Source organism: the organism of the source record quoted next, unplaced genomic scaffold (assembly GCF_019419815.1).
Source record: "Pyrus x bretschneideri cultivar Hongxiangsu unplaced genomic scaffold, Pyrus_bretschneideri_v1 Contig63, whole genome shotgun sequence".
NCBI classification, from domain to species: domain Eukaryota; kingdom Viridiplantae; phylum Streptophyta; class Magnoliopsida; order Rosales; family Rosaceae; genus Pyrus; species Pyrus x bretschneideri.
In genome coordinates this window covers 964,454-987,733 of record NW_025999802.1, presented here as the reverse complement: position 1 = coordinate 987,733, position 23,280 = coordinate 964,454, and the positions used below count along the sequence as shown (strand labels likewise).

The 23,280-nt window shown below is 38.2% G+C and overlaps 5 protein-coding genes across 5 annotated transcripts; 2 read left to right on the top strand and 3 right to left on the bottom strand.

The window, feature by feature from the left end:
* The first annotated feature begins 997 nt into the window (after nucleotides 1-997).
* On the top strand, nucleotides 998-4,435 carry LOC125471936 (cyclin-SDS). Its single transcript, XM_048572910.1, has 7 exons — nucleotides 998-2,032; nucleotides 2,184-2,351; nucleotides 3,115-3,281; nucleotides 3,405-3,533; nucleotides 3,664-3,844; nucleotides 3,968-4,012; nucleotides 4,145-4,435. Exons 1-7 carry the CDS (start codon nucleotides 998-1,000, stop codon nucleotides 4,172-4,174), a joined length of 1,755 nt encoding a protein of 584 aa, XP_048428867.1. The 3' UTR covers nucleotides 4,175-4,435.
* A 438-nt stretch (nucleotides 4,436-4,873) lies between these two features.
* On the bottom strand, nucleotides 4,874-7,606 carry LOC125472046 (binding partner of ACD11 1-like). The gene is made up of 6 exons (XM_048573093.1): nucleotides 6,937-7,606; nucleotides 6,721-6,807; nucleotides 6,218-6,321; nucleotides 6,064-6,139; nucleotides 5,832-5,921; nucleotides 4,874-5,594 (listed from the first exon to the last, which is right to left on the bottom strand). The coding sequence occupies exons 1-6, from the start codon at nucleotides 6,940-6,942 to the stop codon at nucleotides 5,013-5,015; spliced, it is 945 nt and encodes a 314-aa protein (XP_048429050.1). The 5' UTR covers nucleotides 6,943-7,606; the 3' UTR covers nucleotides 4,874-5,012.
* Nucleotides 7,607-8,049: 443 nt separating this feature from the next.
* Nucleotides 8,050-10,011, bottom strand: LOC125472048 (protein RGF1 INDUCIBLE TRANSCRIPTION FACTOR 1-like). The gene is made up of 4 exons (XM_048573094.1): nucleotides 9,815-10,011; nucleotides 9,144-9,413; nucleotides 8,717-8,875; nucleotides 8,050-8,607 (listed from the first exon to the last, which is right to left on the bottom strand). Exons 1-4 carry the CDS (start codon nucleotides 9,815-9,817, stop codon nucleotides 8,356-8,358), a joined length of 684 nt encoding a protein of 227 aa, XP_048429051.1. The 5' UTR covers nucleotides 9,818-10,011; the 3' UTR covers nucleotides 8,050-8,355.
* A 1,480-nt stretch (nucleotides 10,012-11,491) lies between these two features.
* On the bottom strand, nucleotides 11,492-15,690 carry LOC125472062 (protein POLLEN DEFECTIVE IN GUIDANCE 1-like). Its single transcript, XM_048573113.1, has 11 exons — nucleotides 14,910-15,690; nucleotides 14,685-14,836; nucleotides 14,488-14,591; nucleotides 14,180-14,268; nucleotides 13,954-14,027; nucleotides 13,594-13,744; nucleotides 13,340-13,507; nucleotides 12,696-12,793; nucleotides 12,469-12,591; nucleotides 12,278-12,346; nucleotides 11,492-12,026 (listed from the first exon to the last, which is right to left on the bottom strand). Exons 1-11 carry the CDS (start codon nucleotides 15,514-15,516, stop codon nucleotides 11,820-11,822), a joined length of 1,842 nt encoding a protein of 613 aa, XP_048429070.1. The 5' UTR covers nucleotides 15,517-15,690; the 3' UTR covers nucleotides 11,492-11,819.
* Nucleotides 15,691-19,161: 3,471 nt separating this feature from the next.
* LOC103943267 (probable clathrin assembly protein At4g32285) lies at nucleotides 19,162-20,676 on the top strand. Its single transcript, XM_009353517.3, has one exon. It carries the CDS (start codon nucleotides 19,189-19,191, stop codon nucleotides 20,674-20,676), a length of 1,488 nt encoding a protein of 495 aa, XP_009351792.2. The 5' UTR covers nucleotides 19,162-19,188.
* The last annotated feature ends 2,604 nt before the right edge of the window (nucleotides 20,677-23,280 follow it).

The following is a 23,280-nucleotide window of genomic DNA, read 5'->3' as shown; positions in this document are numbered from 1 at the left end:
TAATTTTAATTTTAGGAAACATGTGATGCGATGAGTATGACTCGAATTTGGGCTTAATTAATCCTGTAAAACTTCCCAAAATCGAGTTCAAAACGTGGGTTACAACCCACTATTTTTGTGAAAAAAAATTGAAATTTTACTTTTACAAAATATTTTGTGCGGGAGCTAAGGAAAATTTTGCAAGACCTTTGGATGTGATTCTACCATTTATCGAGTCCCGAAAGTTATTTTTATTGATTTTTAAAGTTGAAAAGTAGAAATAATAATATGAACTAATAATGTTCCCCTAAATATTTTTTTATATGCCGAAAATCTTCAGAATGTCCTAAATTAAATTTAGGAAACATGTGATGCGACGAGAATGACTCGAATTTTGGCTTATAATTTATTTCTATAAAAATTCCCAAAATCGAGTTGAAAACATGGGTTATATAACTCACAAATTTTGTGAAAAAATTGAAATTAAGTTTTAGGAAATATTTTGCGTGGAAGTTAAGAAAATTTTTGCAAGACCTTTGAATTTGATTCTACCATTTATTGGGTCCCTAAAGTATTTGTTATTGATTTTTATTATTGGGCCCTTGGGCCTTCCACGGAAGAGATGTTAAAAGTTAATATTGGGCCTTTGGTATAATTAACTCTGCAGTGGACGGCCCATATACCACATTAAGCCCAACATTGACGTAAATGGAGCGCGCAATGCAAATACGAAAAGACCAAATAGGACCTCCTCTCATCGCTCAATGTACGGATTCACGGAGTATTGACATGAGTAGTGGGACCATGAAAAGACCAAAAAGGACCTATCGCCTCCAACTTCCATAACCGCCTTCTTAAAACTGACTCCCTTCCTTTTCTCTCTTCCATCTCCGTTTCTCACTTTCACACTGAAACCAACCAAACAGCCCTCACACACACACACACACAATCTCTGCAAATTCACAAATTCTAATTTCAAAACTAATTCGAAAAAATGAAGTGCAAATCAATCCGAGCGATGCAGAACCTCCAAGCGGCGCCGTACCTGGAGGCGAGGAAGAAGCTCCGGTCAGTGCTCCCTCGCCGGAAGCGACCTCAGATCTCTCCGGTTCTTTACTCGCCTCTGAAGCACAATGCTCGCAACGAGACCTCCGGTTTCTCTGGTTTCTCTGTGAACTCGACCTCGTGTTTCTACTTCGGCGGTGAAGTTTCGTGCGAGTCGAGCAGAGTTTCCGTCGGATCTGAGACCGAGGCAAGGTCTGCTTTGAGGAAGAGGCAGTTCGATGAAACTGAAGGCTCCGGAGCTGAGAAGTACCGCGACGCACCTTATCAGAGAACTACGAGATCGTATTGTGGAGGAAAGGCGGTGAAGAAAGACGGCGAACCTGAGGTTTCTGAATCCTCGTGTGTGGAGTCTAATTCCGGAGCTGGTTTTGGAGGCTTCGCAGAGAGAAATTTGAAGCTGAAGAAGGAAATTGGAGGAAATGAAGGCTCTGAAGCCGTTACTAGATCGGAGATTTCCGAATGCGATAATGTTTCGCTTGGATTGAAGGAAAACGAAGTCACTTCATTCAATTCTGGCGTCGAATTGTGCTCTGAAGTCAAACTCGCAGAGAAAACGGCCAATGATGGTGGAGCACCGGAATTTGATTTTCCTGCAATTTCGGGAAACTACTTCGCCGAGAATTTCATCGTTTCAAACTCTGAGTCGACAATTGACCAGAGGCCGGAGAGCTTTCCAATCGACTCTGACCTCGCTTGTAAGGAGCAATTCTCTTACGACGACGTTTCAGAGTACTCTTCCAGTCAGACGTTCTCGGAGCTCCAATCGGATATTTTCGACGTGCATTCCGATCTCAATCTCTCAGAGTACACGCCGTCTATTTTCTTCGATTCTGGAAGCGAATTCTCAGAGCGTTCGGATGAAGATTCAACTCCTTCACTTACTTTCACCTTGCTCCTCCAATACAGAGAAGGATTTTCGAGATCGAGCACTGCTTCATGTCTCGATGATGCTTCCCGCGTTAACGAAGTGTGTAAAGATCAATCGACAGTAAGTTTCCTCAAGTCCAGGCTTACTAGTTCAATTTTCCCTTGCTTTCCTGCACTTTCTCGCCAGCCAAACAGAATTACACATTTTATTAATTTTTTGCAAAGATTTTAATATATTTCATATTTTATTATATTAATAATTATCATTTTAGTTTCTTGAGTTCGAAGACGAGGAGGACGAAGAGAGCTATCAGCTGCTGAGGAAAAGAGAGAGGATGCAAGTGTATTTGCGAGACTACACGGAGGACTACTCTTCCACGACGGAGTGCGGCGATGTTATCCTCCATCAACGGTGGCAAATGGTCCGTTGGATCATCGAGGTGAATCGCTTTACCGAAAACCTCGTTTCACAAAATAATCGCCGTTTTTTGTTTCCTTCTCCGATCGAAGTTCAATTAATAGCCGTAATTAGTTCTGGTTTATTTCCGGAGAATATGCCGTTACTGTAGAACGTACTTCTACATTCACGATTCCAACAACTAATTTCACATCCAATGATTTCATGCCACGTCATTGATGAATCAAACTTATACTTTATCACGGTTTTTTCTGTTCTCCTATTGGCCAAAGCATGTGATACAACATATTAGCGAATATTCAGGGTGCATGAGATTATACATCTTTGTGAAATATGCTTTTACGTAAATTCGATACAATTAATCTACAACAAGAAATTTTGGACATATTAATTACATTACTTTCACGTTGCACGCACTTACCACGCAGTAGTTGCACGTGCACTTGTAACAGTTACTGGGGGCACCTAGAGTTTGTTACTTGTTGGAAAGACTTTTTTTTTAACATACATATCTCATCATTTGTATAGTAACACGTAGTGTATCATTTCGTATGCTCGTCACACTGAAAAATTTCTAACGCTCACGATTTTCCGCTTATAAAGGAATTTCACACGTTTTAATGCTTAATCATGATTAATTAGTTGGCATTTAATTTCTAATTAGTAATGGGTGGCTATTTAAGAATAAAAAATCGTGATTTAGTAGTTAATTGTCAATTTGTGTTGCTTATAATCTGTCATTATCTGTTGTTAATGTGCTTTTGATTGGTTTTGCCAACAAGCAGCGGTCTACTGAAACGGAGCTACAGGCGGAGACGAAGTTTTTAGGAGTAAGCCTTCTTGACAGATTCTTAAGCAAAGGATATTTCAAGAACAAAAGGACCCTTCAGACTGCTGGAATAGCCTGCCTCACACTGGCTGCAAGAATTGAAGAAAACCAGCCCTACAACTGGTTCAGATTTATACTTTTCATATCTGTCTATTCTGTTTGGTATTTCAAATAAATTTGAGACATAACGAAGCAAGATGCGTTACGCTTTCGTTCTAATTATACCTTTCTGATGGCCGTTTTCAGCGTGCGGAAGAAGAAGTTCTACGTAGGAAGCAATATGTACAGCAGATGTGAAGTGGTGGCAATGGAATGGCTAGTTCAGGAGGTCCTCAGCTTCCAGTGTTTTCTCCCCACCATCTATAACTTCTTATGGTAACTCCCACCCTCCCCCTTTACTCCCAAATGCTACTATATTAGACATGATGCATACACAGTTTCCCTTGCAATCTTGATATCTTTATCCCTTGAACTAAATTGCCAGAGTTTAATCTGGATAACGCAGGTTCTATTTGAAAGCTGCTAGAGCTGATGGACAGGTGGAGAAGAGGGCCAAGTACCTGGCAGTGCTGCAGATGCAGGACCACGGCCAACTTCGTTACTGGCCTTCAACTGTTGCAGCTGCTCTTGTCATCCTGGCTTCTTTAGAAGGCAATCGTGATGTGTCCCGCCAACGAGTAATAGAGGTAATTGCCAGAATTTTTCTTTCAAACTACATTAGACTATAATGTAGAGCGACGGGGTTCTGTTATCGTGAAGAACACATCGAGTTCTCAATTACTCATTGACGCGATTTCATGGTTTTGCAGACTCATGTGAGAACAGAAGGTGATGATCTACACGAATGCATAGAGGTATGGATGAATTCTGATATCATGAATTTCAATCGCATTTTCATTTCTCCATTTAAGTTCCTAAGAGTTTCGATTGCAATTTCATATAATCATTGTATATTAACGTAGCTGCCAATGTGCTACATTTGACAGAGCCTAGAGTGGTTGTTAAAGTATGTATGAGAGCATCCTAGCAGGTAAAGGAACATGTACATCACCTTTCTGTTTCTGATTTCCTACTCATCTAAAGACATAGACGGAAGGTAGATCGAGCTGAGCCTTCTAAAGCCTGATCAAGAGGTAAAACGAATCTGATTCTTTTGTCAATCAACACGACACTGCGGCAACTTGTAATCACTCCATAAAAATAACTGAAATTGTACCTTCTAAATTGTTGCGAAGGACCACACGTAAACTGTAAGACCTTCTGCTTGAAAAGCTTGTCATTACTCACCATGAAAATATTCAGGAAAACGAAACCACTTTTCATGCTTGGGTTCTCAACTTTTTGTTTTTGTTTAGAGAAAATGTATTAGGTTTTCTAGCATACATAAATCTAGTGGATGCTCTGCTAAGGATTGAATTATTGATACCTCTAGCTCTAATGCTTGAACATCTGCGTAAAGTTTGAAGGTTTATATGGTCGGGTTGATAATTCTGTTTTTCAAAATCTCTGCACCATGTGCATCCTTGTTAGAGAAGGACCGGTTCTTTTGCTGGCTTATTATTATTAGCGTTGATAAATCTCTTCTTCAAAGCGCCCTCCGTAGAAGCTAACATCAGGCGGTTTATCGGCATTTCCAAAATACTGGCCTTGCTTTCTTCGATTTCATGACACCAGTTGCTTAAACTTTCTGCCTTCCCGAATTCACTTAAATCTCCTACGTCAAACTTTGCAGATTTATCATATCAACGACTAGTACATTCCTACTGAACAAGGTTTTTTTACTTTACAACAGAATCCTTGTATGAAACCATAGATACAGGGAAAACCGAAAAATACTTTATCTGTACACACCCGTCATTTAACTCCAGCCTTCATGTCATCGGGAGAACTGACCGGAAGAGAAGGCTTGGGAGCAGAAGACTCGTCGAGATGGGTCTGGGCAAAGTCAGTGATGATCTCTGTCCTCTGCCTGTCCATGGTCTCCTTCTTTTCCTCCTCGGCCCTCTCCACCTTCTCGTTGGTCATCATGCCCACATCATCAGCCACCTTTGCAACTGCGCTGAGTGCGTTTGAAACCCAAGAAGCCCCGGTCAATACATAAGGGTTGCTCATGATAGCAGATCCCGCGCTGCTTGCCTTCTGCTCAGCAACAGCAAAGGCAGACTTTGTCTTTTCGGATACCATGAACCTTTGATCCATTTCTTTCACCTTTTCGCTTACAACAGCTGTTCCGGCACTTAGCTTCTCCGTCAGCCCCATCTTCTGGTTAATCGAAACAACTGTGGCAGAGGCATTTGATGTCAACTTATGCCTCTCGTCAAACTCCTTCGCCTTGTTAATGGCATCCTTTCCTAAGGTGTATCCCTTGGCGAGCATAGCGCTGGCCACATCTTCTGCCTTCTTTACAGCAGAACTAGCAGCAACCAGCTTTTTCTCCTTCAAAGGTGAATACGTTATAGTAAGAAACGCCACTCATTTGAAGCGCGTACACACAAGAAGTTTTAGGCACATAAGACTATTAAGTAATGATCAAATCTTCATACGGCCTCCAATTTTATGTTCTACTCTCGAAAGACAACAGGACTGAAAAGTTTACCCCCAAATTTACGCTCCGCAAGATTAAATGGTTGAAAGATATATAACACATAAATGGATGCAAGCCATAGTATTTACCGGGCTTGATGGGAGCGGAATAGCTTCAGGAGGCAGCTTGTAATCCTTGGCGGGTCTAATGGTGACAGCAAGATCAGCTACGGTGGCTCCCTGAATTAAAAGAAAAACAACACACTTGGTAGTGAAAAAATGCCTTCTGCATTAGGCTCAGCTAACATATACGTGAACAAGCAACTGATGACCGCAAATGAGCTCGATGCGGTTAACAATCTTGGATTAGCAGTGAACATACCGACAGAAGAACTGCTGTATCTGCCCCTTGCGATTCCTTGAAGGTAACGTAGGCGAGCTGTGTATTTTCCGTTTCCCTGCAAAAATATAACACCGAAATCTTCAGAATCGCGAATGTACTATAACTGTGACCGATATAAGTAAAAAATGTGTACCGTTGCATTTCAACATATTGAATATCTCCAGAAAATGAACAGAACTCCTTGATATCCCTGTCAGTAATGGCTTGCGAGATGTTGCTAACTTGAACTGTTTTTATCTGCATATGGAATGCACATTCAATCAGTCCAAACCAATGCACTACAAGCAATATTCTACGTTGTTTAACGAAGCCATATTTTACTTTAAACCAATCTAAACTGCATGGAGCATGGAGTGGGAATTGAAATCGGCTCGACAAGAGAAGCACATCCGTTTTTTGGTTACAAAATTAGAGCTTGTTTCGAAATTTACTTTTAAAATGACTAAAAATGCTTTTGACGGAATTATTTTTAGGTTCCAAAAATACTTGCATTTTTACTGAGAATGATTGGTTTCAAAAACACTTTCATCAAATGTGTTTTTAGTCATTTTAAAAGGACTTCAAACGAGCTAACGGCTAATAACCACGGATTTCGCGACGAATGCTAATACAGAAGAAGTAGTAGTATTTTCTCACGTCTGAAGGTTTGGTAGTGGAGATTTGTGTGGGAGCTGTTGACTGGGGAAGTGCTTCAATCCCCTCATTTGCAGGTTCCGCCGGAGTCTGCACAGAAAACTCTCAACGCAATAATTTTAGGGGAAACTGAAAATACAGAAAGCATTAAGGGCAATCTAAAAATTAAAGAAATTATCTCAAAATTGAAGATTTATAAGGGAAAAAAAAAAAACTCACCGACATTTGGGTAGATTTTGTTTGAGAGGAAATGCAGGACGTCCCTTTGTTGGAGTATTTTCGTTCCTTTTTTCTCTTAATTTATATATATTTTAATTTTTGGTTAATTTCTTTTTTTGTTAACAGCGGCAAGCTCGGAATCGCTGTTGGGTGTTGATTTGGGGCAGTGAGTTGCCAACTCGTTTTCAGTTGGAGCTCCAATTCGGCGACGCCAACTCCTTTTCTTTTATTTTACGCGTTTAATTTGTGAGAGTTTAGGGATTTTTTTTTTTTTTTTTTTTTTTTTTTTTAATTTCAAAATTATTAAATTATGGTTGTATCTAACTCCACGTTAATCTTATTTAGTGTAAAAGCCGTCCCAATCTGACAGAACTTTTCTTGAGTTTAGGGTCTTTCTTCTTAATCCTTGACGTCCCCAGTTTAAATTCTTATCCTTCCTCCTCTAGTGTGAATCAAAATAATCATGTCGTTTGTACAAACCATTTTCATATCTGATGTGGAAGCTAAAATCCAAAAGCGCTTTTCAACAAAAGCAACTTACAAAACTGCTTTTCACATCAGCAAGCCGCATAAACATATACTCATGTGATTGATTCTACTTTTATCAAAAAAGGGTGGCAGTTGCCAAGCAAACAAAACATAAGAAAAAGTTGGTGATCCATCATCCATGTGCAACATGCATACAATTACAATACGATATATATATTGCAGCTCCAAAAACCATTTCTATTGCAACTCTTTCTGTCTGCCATAATCCATAACAAACAAGACATAAACTAAAGATTGTTGCCATAATGCACATGAATCCATCACAAACCTATCAATTTCAAAACAACTTATTTACACCTACGGTGGTGTGACATTTTGAACCAATAACACGACGTTACGTGCCATAATGCACATGAATCCATCACAAACCTATCAATTTCAAAACAACTTATTTACACCTACGGTGGTGTGACATTTTGAACCAATAACACGACGTTACGTGTTTTATATTTCTCACACATCATGTGATTAATTGATACACTGCTAACTTGGTATTCCCGTTTCATGTAAATTCTCTAGTTTTGGTTGCCATTGCCAACAAGATAGAAAGAAGAAAACAGTAAAGCAAGAACATTCCCATCAACATTTACAAGTTCTAATCTTGTCTTGAGAAATATGAAAAGTACAATAAATCCCAACAAATCTCTCAAGATATATATATATCATCTCTTTATGCTGTACAAATTAAAAAACTTACATTAGAAAATACTAGCTGTGGTTTTATGGTTTTATTAATGCTTTAGATATAACGAAAAATTTAGAAGAAAAAAGGAAGAAGAAGTAGGTAGTTAACAGACGGCACTCCATTTTTCACGTCGAATCCCTAGGAAAGAAAAAAAGAGCAAAAATATCCTTGATCTTGTTTAGGCATCAGCAGAGAGGAGCTCTGCGAGGAATGCCTTTCCTCTTGTGCAAAAGCCTCCTCGGCTTCAATGCTGGACACACCCAAGCATTCATCTCCTCAGATGACTCAGCTAACGAGATAGACGATGATTCCATTTCACTCATATTTGTTTCCGAATTGTAGTTACCTTTTGGCGAAAATTCAGCGTATTCGCGCATTGCAACGGTGATGAATTTGTGACTTTGGTGGTCTTTCGGCTTCACTGAAACTATCGATACCTGAAAATTTGAATAGCAAGCAAATGTTTCGTGATCCCTTACAGGCGATGTGAGTGCGAAATACCACAATGGAGTCGAAAATTTGGAACTGACAAGCAACAACAATTACCTTGCATGCGATGGAGCAGTAGCGATTTGGCATGTCCTGTAGATATCTCCCACAAGCTTCACAGGAAGCACCAAACTTTGCTTTTGTTGATGGTTTCGCGTCTTTGGATTGAGGACGAGAATTTAGATGCACAGCTTTCTCGCCATTGATTTTATATGTCTGTTAAGAATCATGCTGTCACTGTTTGAGATGATAAACATTCAATTCAACTGTAACATGTAATTTCATAGGTAACCAAAAATATGCCAAAGAAAAAGCCCAATGCTAGGGTTTATGTTATGAACTTGTCAACAATAAATAACCAAATCTGCGATTGATGTTACGATCGAAAAAGCACGGAGCTTCGAACAACAATAAAAGTACACATGAAAATCACATATTATTGCTAAGAGTTGTATAATTGAAGAAAGAGAGTGGGGAAGCAAACCTGAATTTTGGAGCAGTCAAGATACTTCTGAATTTCTTGAAGGCGAACGACATCATGATAAACGTATTTGCAGATCTGAAGCTTTTTGTGAAGGCAATGAGATGTCATACAATGCCTGCAGAGGCGCAGGCTGCAGTCTATGCAGAACACATTCTTCTCGTTTTTCCGAAGGTGTTGATGAACACCGCAGGAACCGAAGAATTGGCTAAGCAAAAGGGTGTTAAGCCAATGATCTCTTCTGTTTTTATTCATGCAAACCTTGCAGCCTACCTACAAACAATCCCATCCAACTTCCACAACTAAGAACAAACCTTTCAACAAGCATGTAGCAAAAACAAATTCATCAAAACTTCATCACCATTCCACACTCAAAAATTATTCAATCGAATTCACAAAACCTGCAAGATTCGCGGCATGTCAAGCCCTGGTAAGGTTCTTTGCTTTGCATCAAATTAAACCCAAAATTCATAAATTTGATCAAAACTTTGATTGCTTAGCCTTCGAACTCAAAAAACCATTCAATCAAATTCACAAATTCACAAAACCCACAACCAAAGATCATAAATTTGATGAAATTTATGTATACTAATTGGAATCCAATAACTTGATACAATCGATTTGAAAATAACAATGATCATAGTAAAAGACATTGAAAGAACTCAAATTCTTACCATTTCTTCGATTAGTTATGGACTGAAATTGAATTTTCTGTTACTGCAGGAGTCGACACTTGAAAATTTGAGTAAGAAAAACATGAAAATTTTGCAAAAATTGCAAAAAGGTCCACCTCCACAAGGGTTGTAAGCAAGTGAGAGAGGAAGAAAAAATGGGAACTCTTTTTATCCAAGCAGGCAGGCAAAGGCCTGTGTCCAATTTCCCACTTAATTATTGAGAAAATAGAAAATAAAAAATAAAACACTCCGCGGGAAGCTAAATGCTTTATTTCCGTCGGATCAAACTTAAATGGAATCCGACGGTTGTAATTTTGAGAAATTATTATTAATTATTGCACGTAATTGATTGATAAAATAATTAGGTCAGTGGGATTTTCGTACGGTGGCCATGTTACGCAAAACCCTAGTGATCAGTCCTAAGAAGCTTTACGTCCTTTCCCGCCGAAATAAGCGAGATTTTCGGAGCCGTTTTGTCTCTTTTTATTTTCCATTTGTTTTATTATTATTATTATTAATAATTGTTTGAGCTTTTTGCTGCTTCTCTGACTTGGACTCATGTCTTATTTGCCACTACTACAAATACAATGTATGATAAAATCAGTTAATTAAATTAAAATTTTGAAGTGGGATGAACTGGAATCAGCCAAGTTTTAAATTATTTTTTATCTTTTTCTAATTTTTTTCATGAAGCATTAATTTTGTTTTAATTTTATAAGAATAGTTTTCATTTTTTCTTCTCATACACTCCTCTTAATTTTCGGTTGTCGGATTGAATGAATTGAAAAAGATCAATGAAAAAAAATTAATACTGCCGCGTTTTGTTAATGCAAATGGAAATCATTACAATTTTTTATTTTGGAAAGAAGCGGTCTCTGGATAAACCTTTCGATCCGGTTAAAACCCAAATGGAAATTGTTACGAAATTAAATGTATTCAATTATTTTCTTTTCTTTTTTTTAAATAATACATACACATTTTTTTTAACCTCTCGCACATTCATTTTTATCATATATTTCTGTTTAATTTATTTAATCTGATAACAAAAAATGAAGAACTGTAATAGTGTGAAAGTCTCTCTTGTTTGGTCAATATATCTCTTTCTAGTCAGATGTTTTAAGGGAGTAAGTCAAAAGCACAAAAAATGTTATTGACTTTCGCAGCCTCACTAAACTTTAAAGAGAATTCCAAAATTTACTCCTACATTATAGTATTATACACAATATTCATATATATTTTCAATTTGGCACGGTTATCCGTCTCCAATAATTTTTCATCTCTATCATATCTCAGTTAACAAAAGAAATATATTTAGACGGATAAAGATGAAAATTTATTGAAATCACATCAATCGTCCGATCTTCAAATCATAAATATGAAAATTCTTAAATTTATTAAAATCGCATCAACTGTTAAGACTCGTATTTAGTAATTTCTATCTTCGGCTAAAACTAAATGTTAACAAGGGCCCAAGATTGAAGAAAATTTGGATTGGAACAATTGAATCACATCAACCGTCCGACCCTCGTTTTTTAAAATATAACTCCTGAATTTGGTCCAAGCCAACCTCACCTTTTACACACCCGCTCTTGAGTCTACTACGGTACTACCTTGCGCGGCGTCGGCACATAATAATCTTTCCATAGGTCTTCAAAAATAATGATTACGATTATGATAGGTCAAAAATTCGATGCGCTCCATAAAAGTATGCTTGCCAGAAGAATTGAAGTGCTCCGAAATAGCGGAGATTATTGTTGGTTTCACGATATCTTACATTAAACCTTTGTTTTGTAACAAAATTGGATGGTAATAACCATGCATAATTAGACTACATAGGCTACGTGATGTTCTAGCCGAACCCCATCTTCGTTTGCAGCCCTCGGATGGTCTAATGCGCAGAATTCGACAGGAACCCCGATCTTCAACTTGTTCGTTGGGGTTCCTTGAGCGGAATTGACAGAATAATACTGATATGTGAAAAGCAAAAGACTTCCCTTCTTTACGATCAATCATAATGAAGATGGTGTTTCCTCCTTTTGCACCTATTGACGTACCAACTGGCATGTTTCTGGAGGCCCATGCCTATCAACACCTTCAGGCTTGTCAGCATGACATACGTCATCGCGAAAAGGACGAGAGTCCAAAATAGTTTCCACGGAAGGGGACTGTAGGGAAGGTGAGCAGCATATACGGGAGTAAGCACTCGGATGACCTACAACAAAGATGACAATACCGTTCAGGATTATCTCATAATCATCGATATTGATAAACATTATTCGCACTCAAAATTGAACATTCCATTTTCAACACAGCTCAAATCTCATATCACAACCCTAATTCTTGTAGCCGGGCAATAAGTGAACTTTTCTATGCATGAATTTTTTTTTGTCTCTACCATAAAAAGTGGGGATGACTTCAAACCGTGAAAATCAACATCAAGATAAGTAAAAACGAGTGGCTTACCACACAAGCTGGTGCCAGAGGAATGAACGTAAGATTTTTCTTTGAACCCTCTGATTGTATGTTTAAAGTCTGACGAGAAGAAAACAGAGGATCAGATTTCTATATAACCATCTAAACATACTAAACATCCCATAACAACTGACCTACACTACTTTAAAAAAAGTCACCCGCAACTTTGGAGAAAAGAATACCTGCTTGCATAGGTCTTCAAGAAACTCCGAGTAAGCAATAGGCTTAATGTCATTGAACTTAGCAATGAATGAGTGCTTTACGATATCGATAATCATCTCACAGACGTATACTATGAGAGCATTCTGCAGTAAACAGATGTAAAAACAGTGATCAAAATGTTTGCTGCGCAACAAAATTTTCTCTTTTATAATGAACAGTTTCTCGTCAAATATTAAGGTCAACTTACAGAAAGGAAACTTTCAAACCAGGGACCTTCAGCCTCAAGAATGTTTTGAGCTAAAACAAATAAGACGAATGCTGAAATGTGGAATCTCTCTACTGAATCTGGTTGCAAGAAACCAAAAATAAAACAAAATTTCAGATCAAATGAAAAGATTAAGCCCAAGAGAAACTAGAAAACAAATATGACATTAAGATTTATGCCTGCATCTTTTTTCTGTAATCATCACACAATATCAGCAACAGACCTAATTGTTCTGTGCAACAAACCATAAGCAACTGAGGTAAAAGCTTCCAAGATTTTGTCTAGTCTATGCAATAGAATAGGTCTGTGACAAATTGACAATATATAACCAAAATGTTGCATTTTTTATACCCACAATATGATCTATATTTTGGTAGTTGAATATGGATACGGTGCAGCAAATGTTAAACAGCCTTACCATACTATCAGTGTATTAGAAGGAATGCATCAGAAAACAGCAATGTCAGAGAAGGTGGTAATTTTATTTTCGGCCAGCAAACTTAAAACGTTTTGCAGTGGGTAAGACTAAAAGTTTGTGATTTTGTAAACTATTGAAAATGCAAAAATGCAACAGAAAACAGGAATGTCATCCATATAGACCGTAAAATAACAGAAAGATAACTCACCGAAGTATACCAGACTATGAATGTTGTCCTTGCTATATCGCTTAAACACATTGCTTTTTATCTCAGAAAAATTATTGGACACCAGCAAAGCCCACAAGGCATTATTGTGAGCAACTATGCAGGTTGACAAAGTAATTGCCTGAGCTAATAAGATAAATGCATGAATAAGTACATACGGTTAAGGAACTCTGTAGGTTATGCATGAAAAGTGGGGTAAAAAAATCTATGAAGAAAATGATCTTTCCAAAGGATATTTGTGGCAGCCACAGCTAAAGCTTGGTCGCAAATGAATCTCCAAACCCAGAATCTCATGTTTTCTGGTGGACAGCTTGCAAGTCCATCTGCTGAGTTAAATAGAGTTTGCAATACATCTGGGTTAAAACTTTGGCATAGTTTATCAAATATCTGCAAAGTACAAAGAAAGCAACTTAGACACTGCTGACAACAACTATGGTTCTAAGATATATATATATATATTACACTGATATTGTGTTTCGCCTCAGCCTTTTTGCCTTTCAGAAAGATGAACTACATTTATGTTCTGAAGAGGAAATTGAAAAACATAAATGCAACAAGTGTCAAAACTAAAATCATATGATCAATAACATAATTACCTCCAACACGTTGTACACCACATATAATTTGATTGTTCCTTGACCACGGATCATGTGGTATATTAAGCTGATATCTGACGGAAGCAAATAAATAGGACAATCAGTACACTACATCCAACTCTTGCTCTAATCAATGGACCCAGTCATCAGGCTATAAAAATATCCACAAACTGGTTGAATAAAACATTACTACATGAAAGAATAACTCCATCATCTTCTTACTCACCTGTTTGCTCCAAGAGAGTGACTCCACAAGCCATTATAGTAAAACACCCAAAATCAGACAGCTCTGCTGCAGATGGCCTCTTAAACTGCCTGCCGCAGGTATGGTTAGGTTACGTTGTAAATATCTTCGCATTCATTACGGTTTAACAAAATTTCACACAAAAACAAAAGCAGCATGATAACAGAAATTACACTACACCGGTACAAACTTCAAAGCACCCGAATGACTCAGCCGGTATGAATGAAAGAACCAAACTTTATGAAATTATGAGACAAACCCAGAAGGGGCAAGTGAAGAGAAAATCTAACCTTGACTGTATAGTCCTCCAAACAGTCATCAAAATTCTTGTCGGCATGATAGTCAACAGTGACAGAAACGAATCAAAACACACAAAAAAGCCAACATCTATAAGCTGCAGCAAAAATGGTCACAGTTAAGACACAGTTTTACTTCTATACACATTTTCTCAAGGAACAATAAATCATAGCTGCAGCTAAAAGATTACCAATTCACATCGCCATGGCAAGCGAAATATCGTGTCGTAAACTCTCTCTCGTTCCTTCTCATTGCCAAGGGTGGTTGTGCTCCGCAACGCATTGCCATTCGACATCTCTTCCATGAAGTACTGCACTGGCGACTTGTCCACTGAAAACAAATCTGAGAGAAGAAAAATTCAAAATTTGAGCCATTGAAAACAAAAACTGCACAAGAGAAGCAAAAGGACCCTCACGATTTGGATCTTCGGCCATGAGCCGCTTCCAATCCAATGACTCAGCGGTCTGCAATTTCGGGATCACGTTCCCACTGAGCTCGCTCCTCTGCTTACTCGCCGAACCCCCCTCCGCCGCCCTCTCCTCCTTGGCCTGGCTTTCAATGCGAGACGATGCCGTTTCCGTCTCTTCCACAACTCCCCCACCGCTCCCAATGACAGTCCTCTGCCTCAACTCGGCGGTCCCGTGCAAACCCTGGAACTCGGGATCGACGACCTCCGTTGTGACGGGCAACAGCACGGTCTGGACGCTGTAATTGAATTCCAATCCGTTGCCGTGAACATCGCCGGTTTCTCTGTTTGTGGTTTCGGAAATGACATCGAAGGAGTTGGAAACAACGCCGTACATGGTGGTGGGGCTTTCGGGTATGGAGGCGTGGGCGGTGGCCGGTGTCTTCTTCTTCTTCTTGCGTTTTCTCCGGGCGAACTTGGAGTTGGTGGATTGATCGGATTGAACGGGATCTGAGTTGGATCGGTGGAAGATTGCGTGATCATGTTGGTCGTCGAGGGAACTGTTTCTGCTCAGAATCTCGAAGGACAGATTTCGACCGTTGGATCTCAACGCCATGAGAGAGTGAGAGAGAGAAGAAGACAGTGTCTGGATTTAGGAATGAGGAATTAGGAGGCGCTGCGCTGCCGTGGGCTCCGCCACGTAAATTCTGCAACCTGCCTGCCCCGCTGGTTCTTGGCTGTTCGTACAATGTGATTGCGTCTTGTGACACCATTTACCATATTCGACCATAAATTTTTTGTTTTCGATGATTAGGAGTACTAAATCGTATTATTATTCGGCATAAAACATTCTACGCTTAACAAATATTGTTTAACTATTTGGTTTTTTTTTAAACGACAAATGAATTGACCATGGTGATAGCTAAATGGTGATAAGCGAGGCAAGTAGCGTTTTATCATAATAGCAGAAAATAATAATATTTTTACATTTTAATGTGAATTTAATCTTCATCGATTCTTTTTTCCTAACAACTACTTATTACACTAATATAAAATTTGGTGATAATAGAGTATTTATCCTAAATTAAAAGATCACAAGTTAATTAGTTCATTAAACAAGGATAGCTTTATGAGAAGATACACATAAAACAGTGATGCAAAAATAGTAACGTCTCAAGTGTAGCACGTGTTGACATGGCAGAAAATAATAATATTATATATTCTACAGTGAGTTCAATTGTCAGTGATTCTCTCCTCCGAACAACTTATTATCGCTCTACTAAAAAAAATTGGTGATAACATAGTATTTAAGGAAAATTAACGAAGAAGGTTTAGAAACTTTGAGTTTTAACGATAAAGATAAAATAAAAGGTAAAGTAAATAGTATCAAGTTTGACTTTTTAATGTAAAAATGTAGTTTTTCGTTAAAGTGAACAGTACCGTAGGTTTTTCATTAAAACTCCTAGTATTTACCCTAAATTAAAAGATCACAAATTAATTAGTCCATGAAGCAAGGGTAGCTTTACAATTATTTGAAAGTACATGAAGTGACATACATCAAATGGTGACGCAAAAATAGTGGTGCCTCAAATAAAACACGTATTGACATCTAACTTAACTCTTTCACATAACGTCGTGTGTATAATTTAAGACATTTTTGCTTAGTTGACCCTTTTTTTTTTTTTTTGTTCATTTGCCTAGTCGACTTGGCACTAGATTTTTCTTTACCTTTAAATTTTTTGATGCCTAATGGAAGAGAAAATCTCGTGCAATTTCCATGTTACCGTAAGTAAAACCTTGTGCATGCGCGCTTGTACCCTTAGGAGACGGTGATTATGAAAGTCGAAATCCGCTAAAGAGTGTGTAACAACTCACCTGTCGAATCAACTAACCTCGAAAATGGATGGCGCTGAAGCGCGTGACCTATACCCAACCGTCAGCGTACTTGCACTCAAGATGCATCCCTTTATTGGACTAGTTGAAACGTGTTTTTCGTTGGGCAGTGTTGAGTTTAGCTAATGTGACGGTGTATGAGTGGTAATTGTGTTGTATTCGACAACATGCTCCGTGCTTTGACATCGTACTGTCGGCTCGTAACCCGCTTCAGTGATGCATCAAGATTTGTCTTGCGCACGCGATGGGTTTTTGTTTTGGCTACCTATTGTAAAGGAATGTTGCCTCCACCCCAAAATTCCACACCCCCCCCCTCTTTTTTAAAAGACAAGTTTTTTCGCATCAAGATTTGTCTTGCGCGCGCTATGGATTTTTGTTTTGGCTACCTATTCCTAAACCCTAAACCCAAAATTCCACCCCCCTCCTCCCCCCTCCCCCCCCCCCCCCCCCAAAAAAAAAAATTCACCCCCCCCCCCTTCTTTTTTAAAAGAGAAATGTTTTTTCCCACCTTGCCCTTTTTTAAGAAAAGAAACGTCCCTATTAACACTTGGTTGCCACAAGCTATCTTTGTGATAACTTTTTTTGACATCTCTAATTTCAAATTCCAAAAATCTAAAGGATCAATAAGCCACGCTTTCATGATTCGTAAATCAAAAGCGTAGCGTGCACGCCGTCGACCCTCTCGAGCACGTGAAGGACACTTTAGATTGACTGAAAAACTGAATTACGACTTTGAAAGTCTTGCCTTTGTGCAGCAGCACAAGCATTTTGTCAATTGCCTCAGCTATTGCGTTGCCTTTTTCTCATGGTAAATTTGACTGAATACAACGAGTTATAGACCATTAAATAGGGCTCGCATTTTCTTACAAACACGAAACAACACGACCCATTAATAGATAAGGTCTTTATCGGATCACCTATTAAGAATCGTAAAGATACCGAAGTTGACACAACAAGACATGTTAATGTAATGAGTATGACACGAAAATGACGCGAACATGACAAATACGACCCATTTGCCAGGCCTGCCATTAAACACCAACTCCATCCAACAAGCTACGCGAAGTAGAACCGATTAAGGGCTGGTTTGATATTGCTATGTTTTGAAAAAAAACTGCTTCTACTGTGCTGTGAGAATAAGCAGCTGTGAAATAAAGCAGCAGAGTGTTTGGTAAACTTTTTTGTAAAAGTGCTTTTGAAGAAAAAAAACAGTATTAGAATGTTTGGTAAACTTTTATGTAAAACAGATGTGAAAAAAAACCGATTTTTCAAAGCTGGGTTGAAATGTGAGGTCTACAAGGGCTAAAACAATGTAAGATATGAAGGCCGGCTTAACTGGTCATGTATAAATATTCTTCCTAAAAAATTTAGAGAGTATTTTGTGTTTGGTTTTCCAAGTTGGATACGTCTTTCTTTTGAAGGAAACGACCGGATTTGCCAGAGGTTCACGAGGACACGTTGGATTAGCCATCATGACTCAAGATTACTTGAATTTCGAAGGGATTGAGGACTTAGACCTGGTTTGGTACTAAGGTGATTATGAAAAAAGCTGTTATCAAAAAAAGCTGGGAGCTGTTTTTGTGTTTGGTAAACACTTAGCTTCAGCTTTTTTTCACAGTTTTGGGTGAAAAAAAGCCAAAAACAAGAAGCTGCAAAACTCAGCTTTGAAAAACCGGCTTTTTTTCACATCTGTTTTACATAAAAGTTTACCAAACACTCTAATACTGTTTTTTTTCTTCAAAAGCACTTTTACAAAAAAGTTTACCAAACACTCTGCTGTTTTATTTCACAGCTGCTTATTCTCACAGCACAGTAGAAGCAGCTTTTTTTCAAAGCACAGCAATACCAAACCAGCCCTTCATCAGATATTTTACATTTGTTTGAAAAACTGTAGACATAAATCGTATCGATGCGAGAATAAACGGGTTAACTATAGTCTATAAACATGCTTCAGATATGATATTTAATCATTAATTAACATTGTTAACTCTGGCTTACTGGTCTAAGACGAACGGAAAAATACAAGTTCCTAACTGTGAATGATGTCTGAGTTCTCTTTCGAAGAATTTTTCGCAGTTAACTAATCGAACGAAGATGAAATTAAGAAACTTATTTTGTTGTTATCTCATTCATTCGCCGCCTGTGGATTGGCATTAGCTAGCAGCCGGCCTCCTTTAAGAAGCTGACTAAACAAGTTTAATTAATTTCCGTATAAACTTTGTAGTTTCAGCGTCGATTGAACCAAAGACAACATCGTCATTGTATACACAGAACCAGGAAAGCAACTTCTGTAACAAACTGCGACTTCATCTCGCTATATTAATATTGTCCTACTTTCTTTCTCTTCCTCGAGTTCAAACACGAAAAACCCTCTTCCTCTGGTTTCTCTCTCGACATGCAGCGGCGATTTCGGCAAGTTTTCAGTGCTCTAAGAGAGCACAGCTCCGTGAGCTATGCCAAGATTGCCACAGTTGGAGGGTTTTGCAATGTCGAACTCATCATTATAAAAGCAACGGCTCCTGATGACTTGCCGTTGCCTGAAAGGTACGTTCAGGAGCTCTTGAAAATATTCTCCATCTCCCCATCTTCGTTGAGAGATTTTTCACTCAGCTTCAATCGCCGCTTTGTCAAGACTCGCTGCTGGCGGGTTGCGCTTAAGTGTCTAATTCTCCTCCACCGCCTACTCCGTTCGGTGCCTGAAGACAGCAACTTCCGTTCTGAGCTCCTTTGGACGCGATCCAACGGTTTGATGTCTCTCAATCAGTGTCCCTTCCGCGATGATTCTTCCTCAGCTTCAAAAGATTACACAGCCTTTATTAGATCATACGCTCGCCTCCTCGAAGAAGCACGTCATTGCTTTTGGTTGGATAGCAAGCCAGCGTATGACCAGCAAGATCAACAACAATATGAAGAATATCAATATCGCGAACAAGACGAAGAGTACAAAGAAGAAGGAGAAGAAGAAGAGCCGCAACTCGAGAGCTTATCGAATAGAATGATGGAAGTAGGCCGAATGCTTGAATTGTTGCCGCACCTGCAAACCCTCATTGACCTTGTCATGGACTGCCGTCCCACAGGACCAGCATCCAAAGCCTTTCTCGTCCAACTCGCTATGAAACACATCATGAGAGAAAGCTTCATGTACTACACAATCTTCCGCCGTGAAATCGTCACAGTTCTGGACAGTTTGTTTCAAATGCCATACAGTAGTTGCATCTCGGCTTTCAGCATTTACAAAAAGGCAGCCGTCCAAGCAAACCAACTCTCTGAATTCTACGAGTGGTGTAAAGCCATGGGATTCTACGGAGGGTACGAGTATCCCTTTATTGATCAAATCCCACACATACAAATTCATGCTCTCGAGAAATTCCTCAATGGTATGTGGCAGTTGACGGAGTCCTCATCGACACCAACTTCGCCAACTTCTTCGGCATCAGTGCTGTCATCTTTTGTGGAGTTTTCAAGTTCCACCACTTTGACAGAGGACGATATTGGTGACAGAGTTTTTCTGTCACAAAAGGATCATATCCTTGTTAGTACAAAATGGGAGAAGCCGTTGATTCGGTTCGAGAGAGAAAGTTACGACAAGGAGAAGCTGTTAATTCAGTTGGACGAGGAGAAGCCGTTGATTCAGTTCGAAATAGAAGATTTCGACAAGGAGAAGCCGTTAATTCAGTTTGACGAGGAAAAGCCGTTGATTGATTTCGAAGATGATATCGACAACGAGAGCTGGGAGAGCCTGCTTGAAGCTTCCATTAACAAGTCTCCAGCTGCTCAAACTCAACAAAACATTTCATGGCAGATGCAAATATACAACCCCAATGCTCTAAATCCATTCCGTCAGCCAGTCATCAGGCCAAATTACCATGGGGACTATATATAACGTTTGGTGTGCTCAAATTTAGCTGAATAAAAAGCTCCCCACGTGAAATATGGAATAAATTAGCCTTTCAACTTAGAAAAAGGAAAAGAAATCTGCGGGAATTACGTACATTGAATATTTATTTGATTTTTTTATATTGGCCCACATTTTTTTGTGTGATTTAGCACGCTTGTATCTTATAATGGTTTTACTTGGAAAACGATCGTCGCCGCATACTTTTTTTGGGATCTGGTAATCGTAACTGTTCATCGTAAATCATGCGGTCAATTTTCGTTAGTTACTATTTATATTTAATTTTAGAATTTAAATTTTGAAATGATTTCTGACTGCACGATGTATAATGAACGGTCATGATCGCATGATCCTTAAGATCCAACGGAAAAGGATCCGGTGGGAGTCCTTTTCCGTTTTACTTCCTAATTATAATCCATTGGAAAATTCTTTGGGATGTTCGAATCAAGTATGGACTTACTACTTTTAACATATACGGTGGTTGGACACCTTTAGTAGGAACAAAATATTGCAAAGCATGCTCAATACTTGTCTATCCTTTTGTCTATGAATACATTTATCTCGAGAGAGAAGAGGAGAGGATATCGAAGATGAATTAGTCTAACGCCCGCACCGATCAGGCAATGATCTTGAATCTTGCACTTTCTCTTTCTTTGAAGCTTCCCGAAGGTGGCAAACAAGATGTATGCGATCATGCTGATATTCCCAAACGGATTTCACGTTTTACGTGTGTGGTATTCAATGTAATTCCTATTTATTCCTAGCTAGTAGGTAAAAGGGAAACATTGAGTCTGAGAAACTCATAGCTTTTAAACTTTTTACAAAAGTCACTAAAATTCAACTAAATATTTCCATGCTTTCATTGCCGAAACCACTCATTCCCAATGCATTTGAAATGCCATGACCACTCCGTGTTCGTCTTCATTGTCGTCAGATTTTATTTCTGACAAAAAGGCGGTAGAGCTAATTATGGAAAACCAAGTATTCAATCTCAAAGCCCAAATACCTTTCTCTCAAATGGTGGTTATTGTTCTCTCCAGCTCCAAAGAAATTTGCCCATTTTCAGAAGGTTTCATACAAACTACGAATAAATAATACTATTGCAGTGAACTTGGACGAGGCAATATAGCATTGGAGAGTTTTGTCGCGTAGGAGCTGATTGCATATGAACAAGATTTCATTGTAGAACCATATGGAAACATCGAAAATTCAAGACTGTCATTTACATCTCACTCCATGATTTTCTTCAATTTTGATATGTTGTATGTTGGACCCTAGTAAACAAATACGATGAGTTACTAAAATATAAAAACTTCCACCAAAGCTCATCCTAGGGCATGCATGGTGAATTAAACTTGCACATCCTTCTCTCCTAGGCCATGCATGATGAATTAAACTTGCACATACTTGTCCTAATAAAGAGTTTACTTGGTGAACTTAGATCCACCACTTCTATGTTAGGATCAACCCGTTTGATATGCTAAGGACTTCCTAACCAGGAAATAGATTCCTAATCATCCCATTTTATTGACCCTGTGTTTTGTTTTTTAAGGCACCTATTATGCTAACAGTCAGTTTGCTCCAATATCTCAAAATAAATAAGACTCCATCTCGATATTCAAGTAAGTGTTCAACAAATACAGAAACAAATTTTGATAGAATTTTCAAATGGGCTGCTAACCCACGCTTTTCGGTGAAAAATATAATTTTTTATTTTTGTAAAATATTTTCCTTAAGCTCTAAGGAAAACTTTATAAGGTATTAGGAAGCGTTTTTACAGCTTTTTGAGCAATAAATGTATATTTAATATAATATTTAACATGAAAACTAAGAAAATAAGTCAAAAAACACAGTTGTGAGGCTCAAAACATTGCTAAAATGGGGTTGCATCCTCTAGAATATCAACAAAAGTCTAACTTTAATTTTCAAAATTTCACAGTGAGGCGAAGGTGAAATAATTACATTGAACTATGATTTATTTACAAATTTGCAAAACCAACTAAAAACCATGAGTGCTAACCCCCTTTTTTGGTGAAAATGTGAATTTTTTTATTTTCACGAAATATTTTCCGTGAGCTTTTAGGAAAGCTTTATAAGGCATTTGGAAGCAGTTTTACATTTTGAGCAATAAATGTATACTTAGTATAATATTTAAATCGAAAACCAAGAAAATATGTGAAAAATAGGGTCGTGAGTTAAACCCACGTTCTTTTGGTCAAAAATGAAATTTTTTATTTTTGCGAAATATTTTCCGCGAGCATTAAGGAAAACTTTATAAGGTGTTTGGAAGTGGTTTTATGATTTATTGAGCAACAAATGTATACTTAGTAGAATATTTAAGCTGAAAACTTAAAAAATAAGTGAAAAATACAATAGTGAGGACCAAAACATTGTCAAATGGAGTTCCACCCTCAAGAATCTCAACGGAAAGTCTTACCTTAATTTTCAAAATTTCACAGTGAGACAAAGGTGAAAACAAATGGATTGAACGATGATTTATGTATGAACTTGCAAAACCAACTAAAAATCGCGAGTGTTAACCCAATTATTTTTGGTCAAAAATGCAAATTTTTATTTTTGCGAAATATTTTT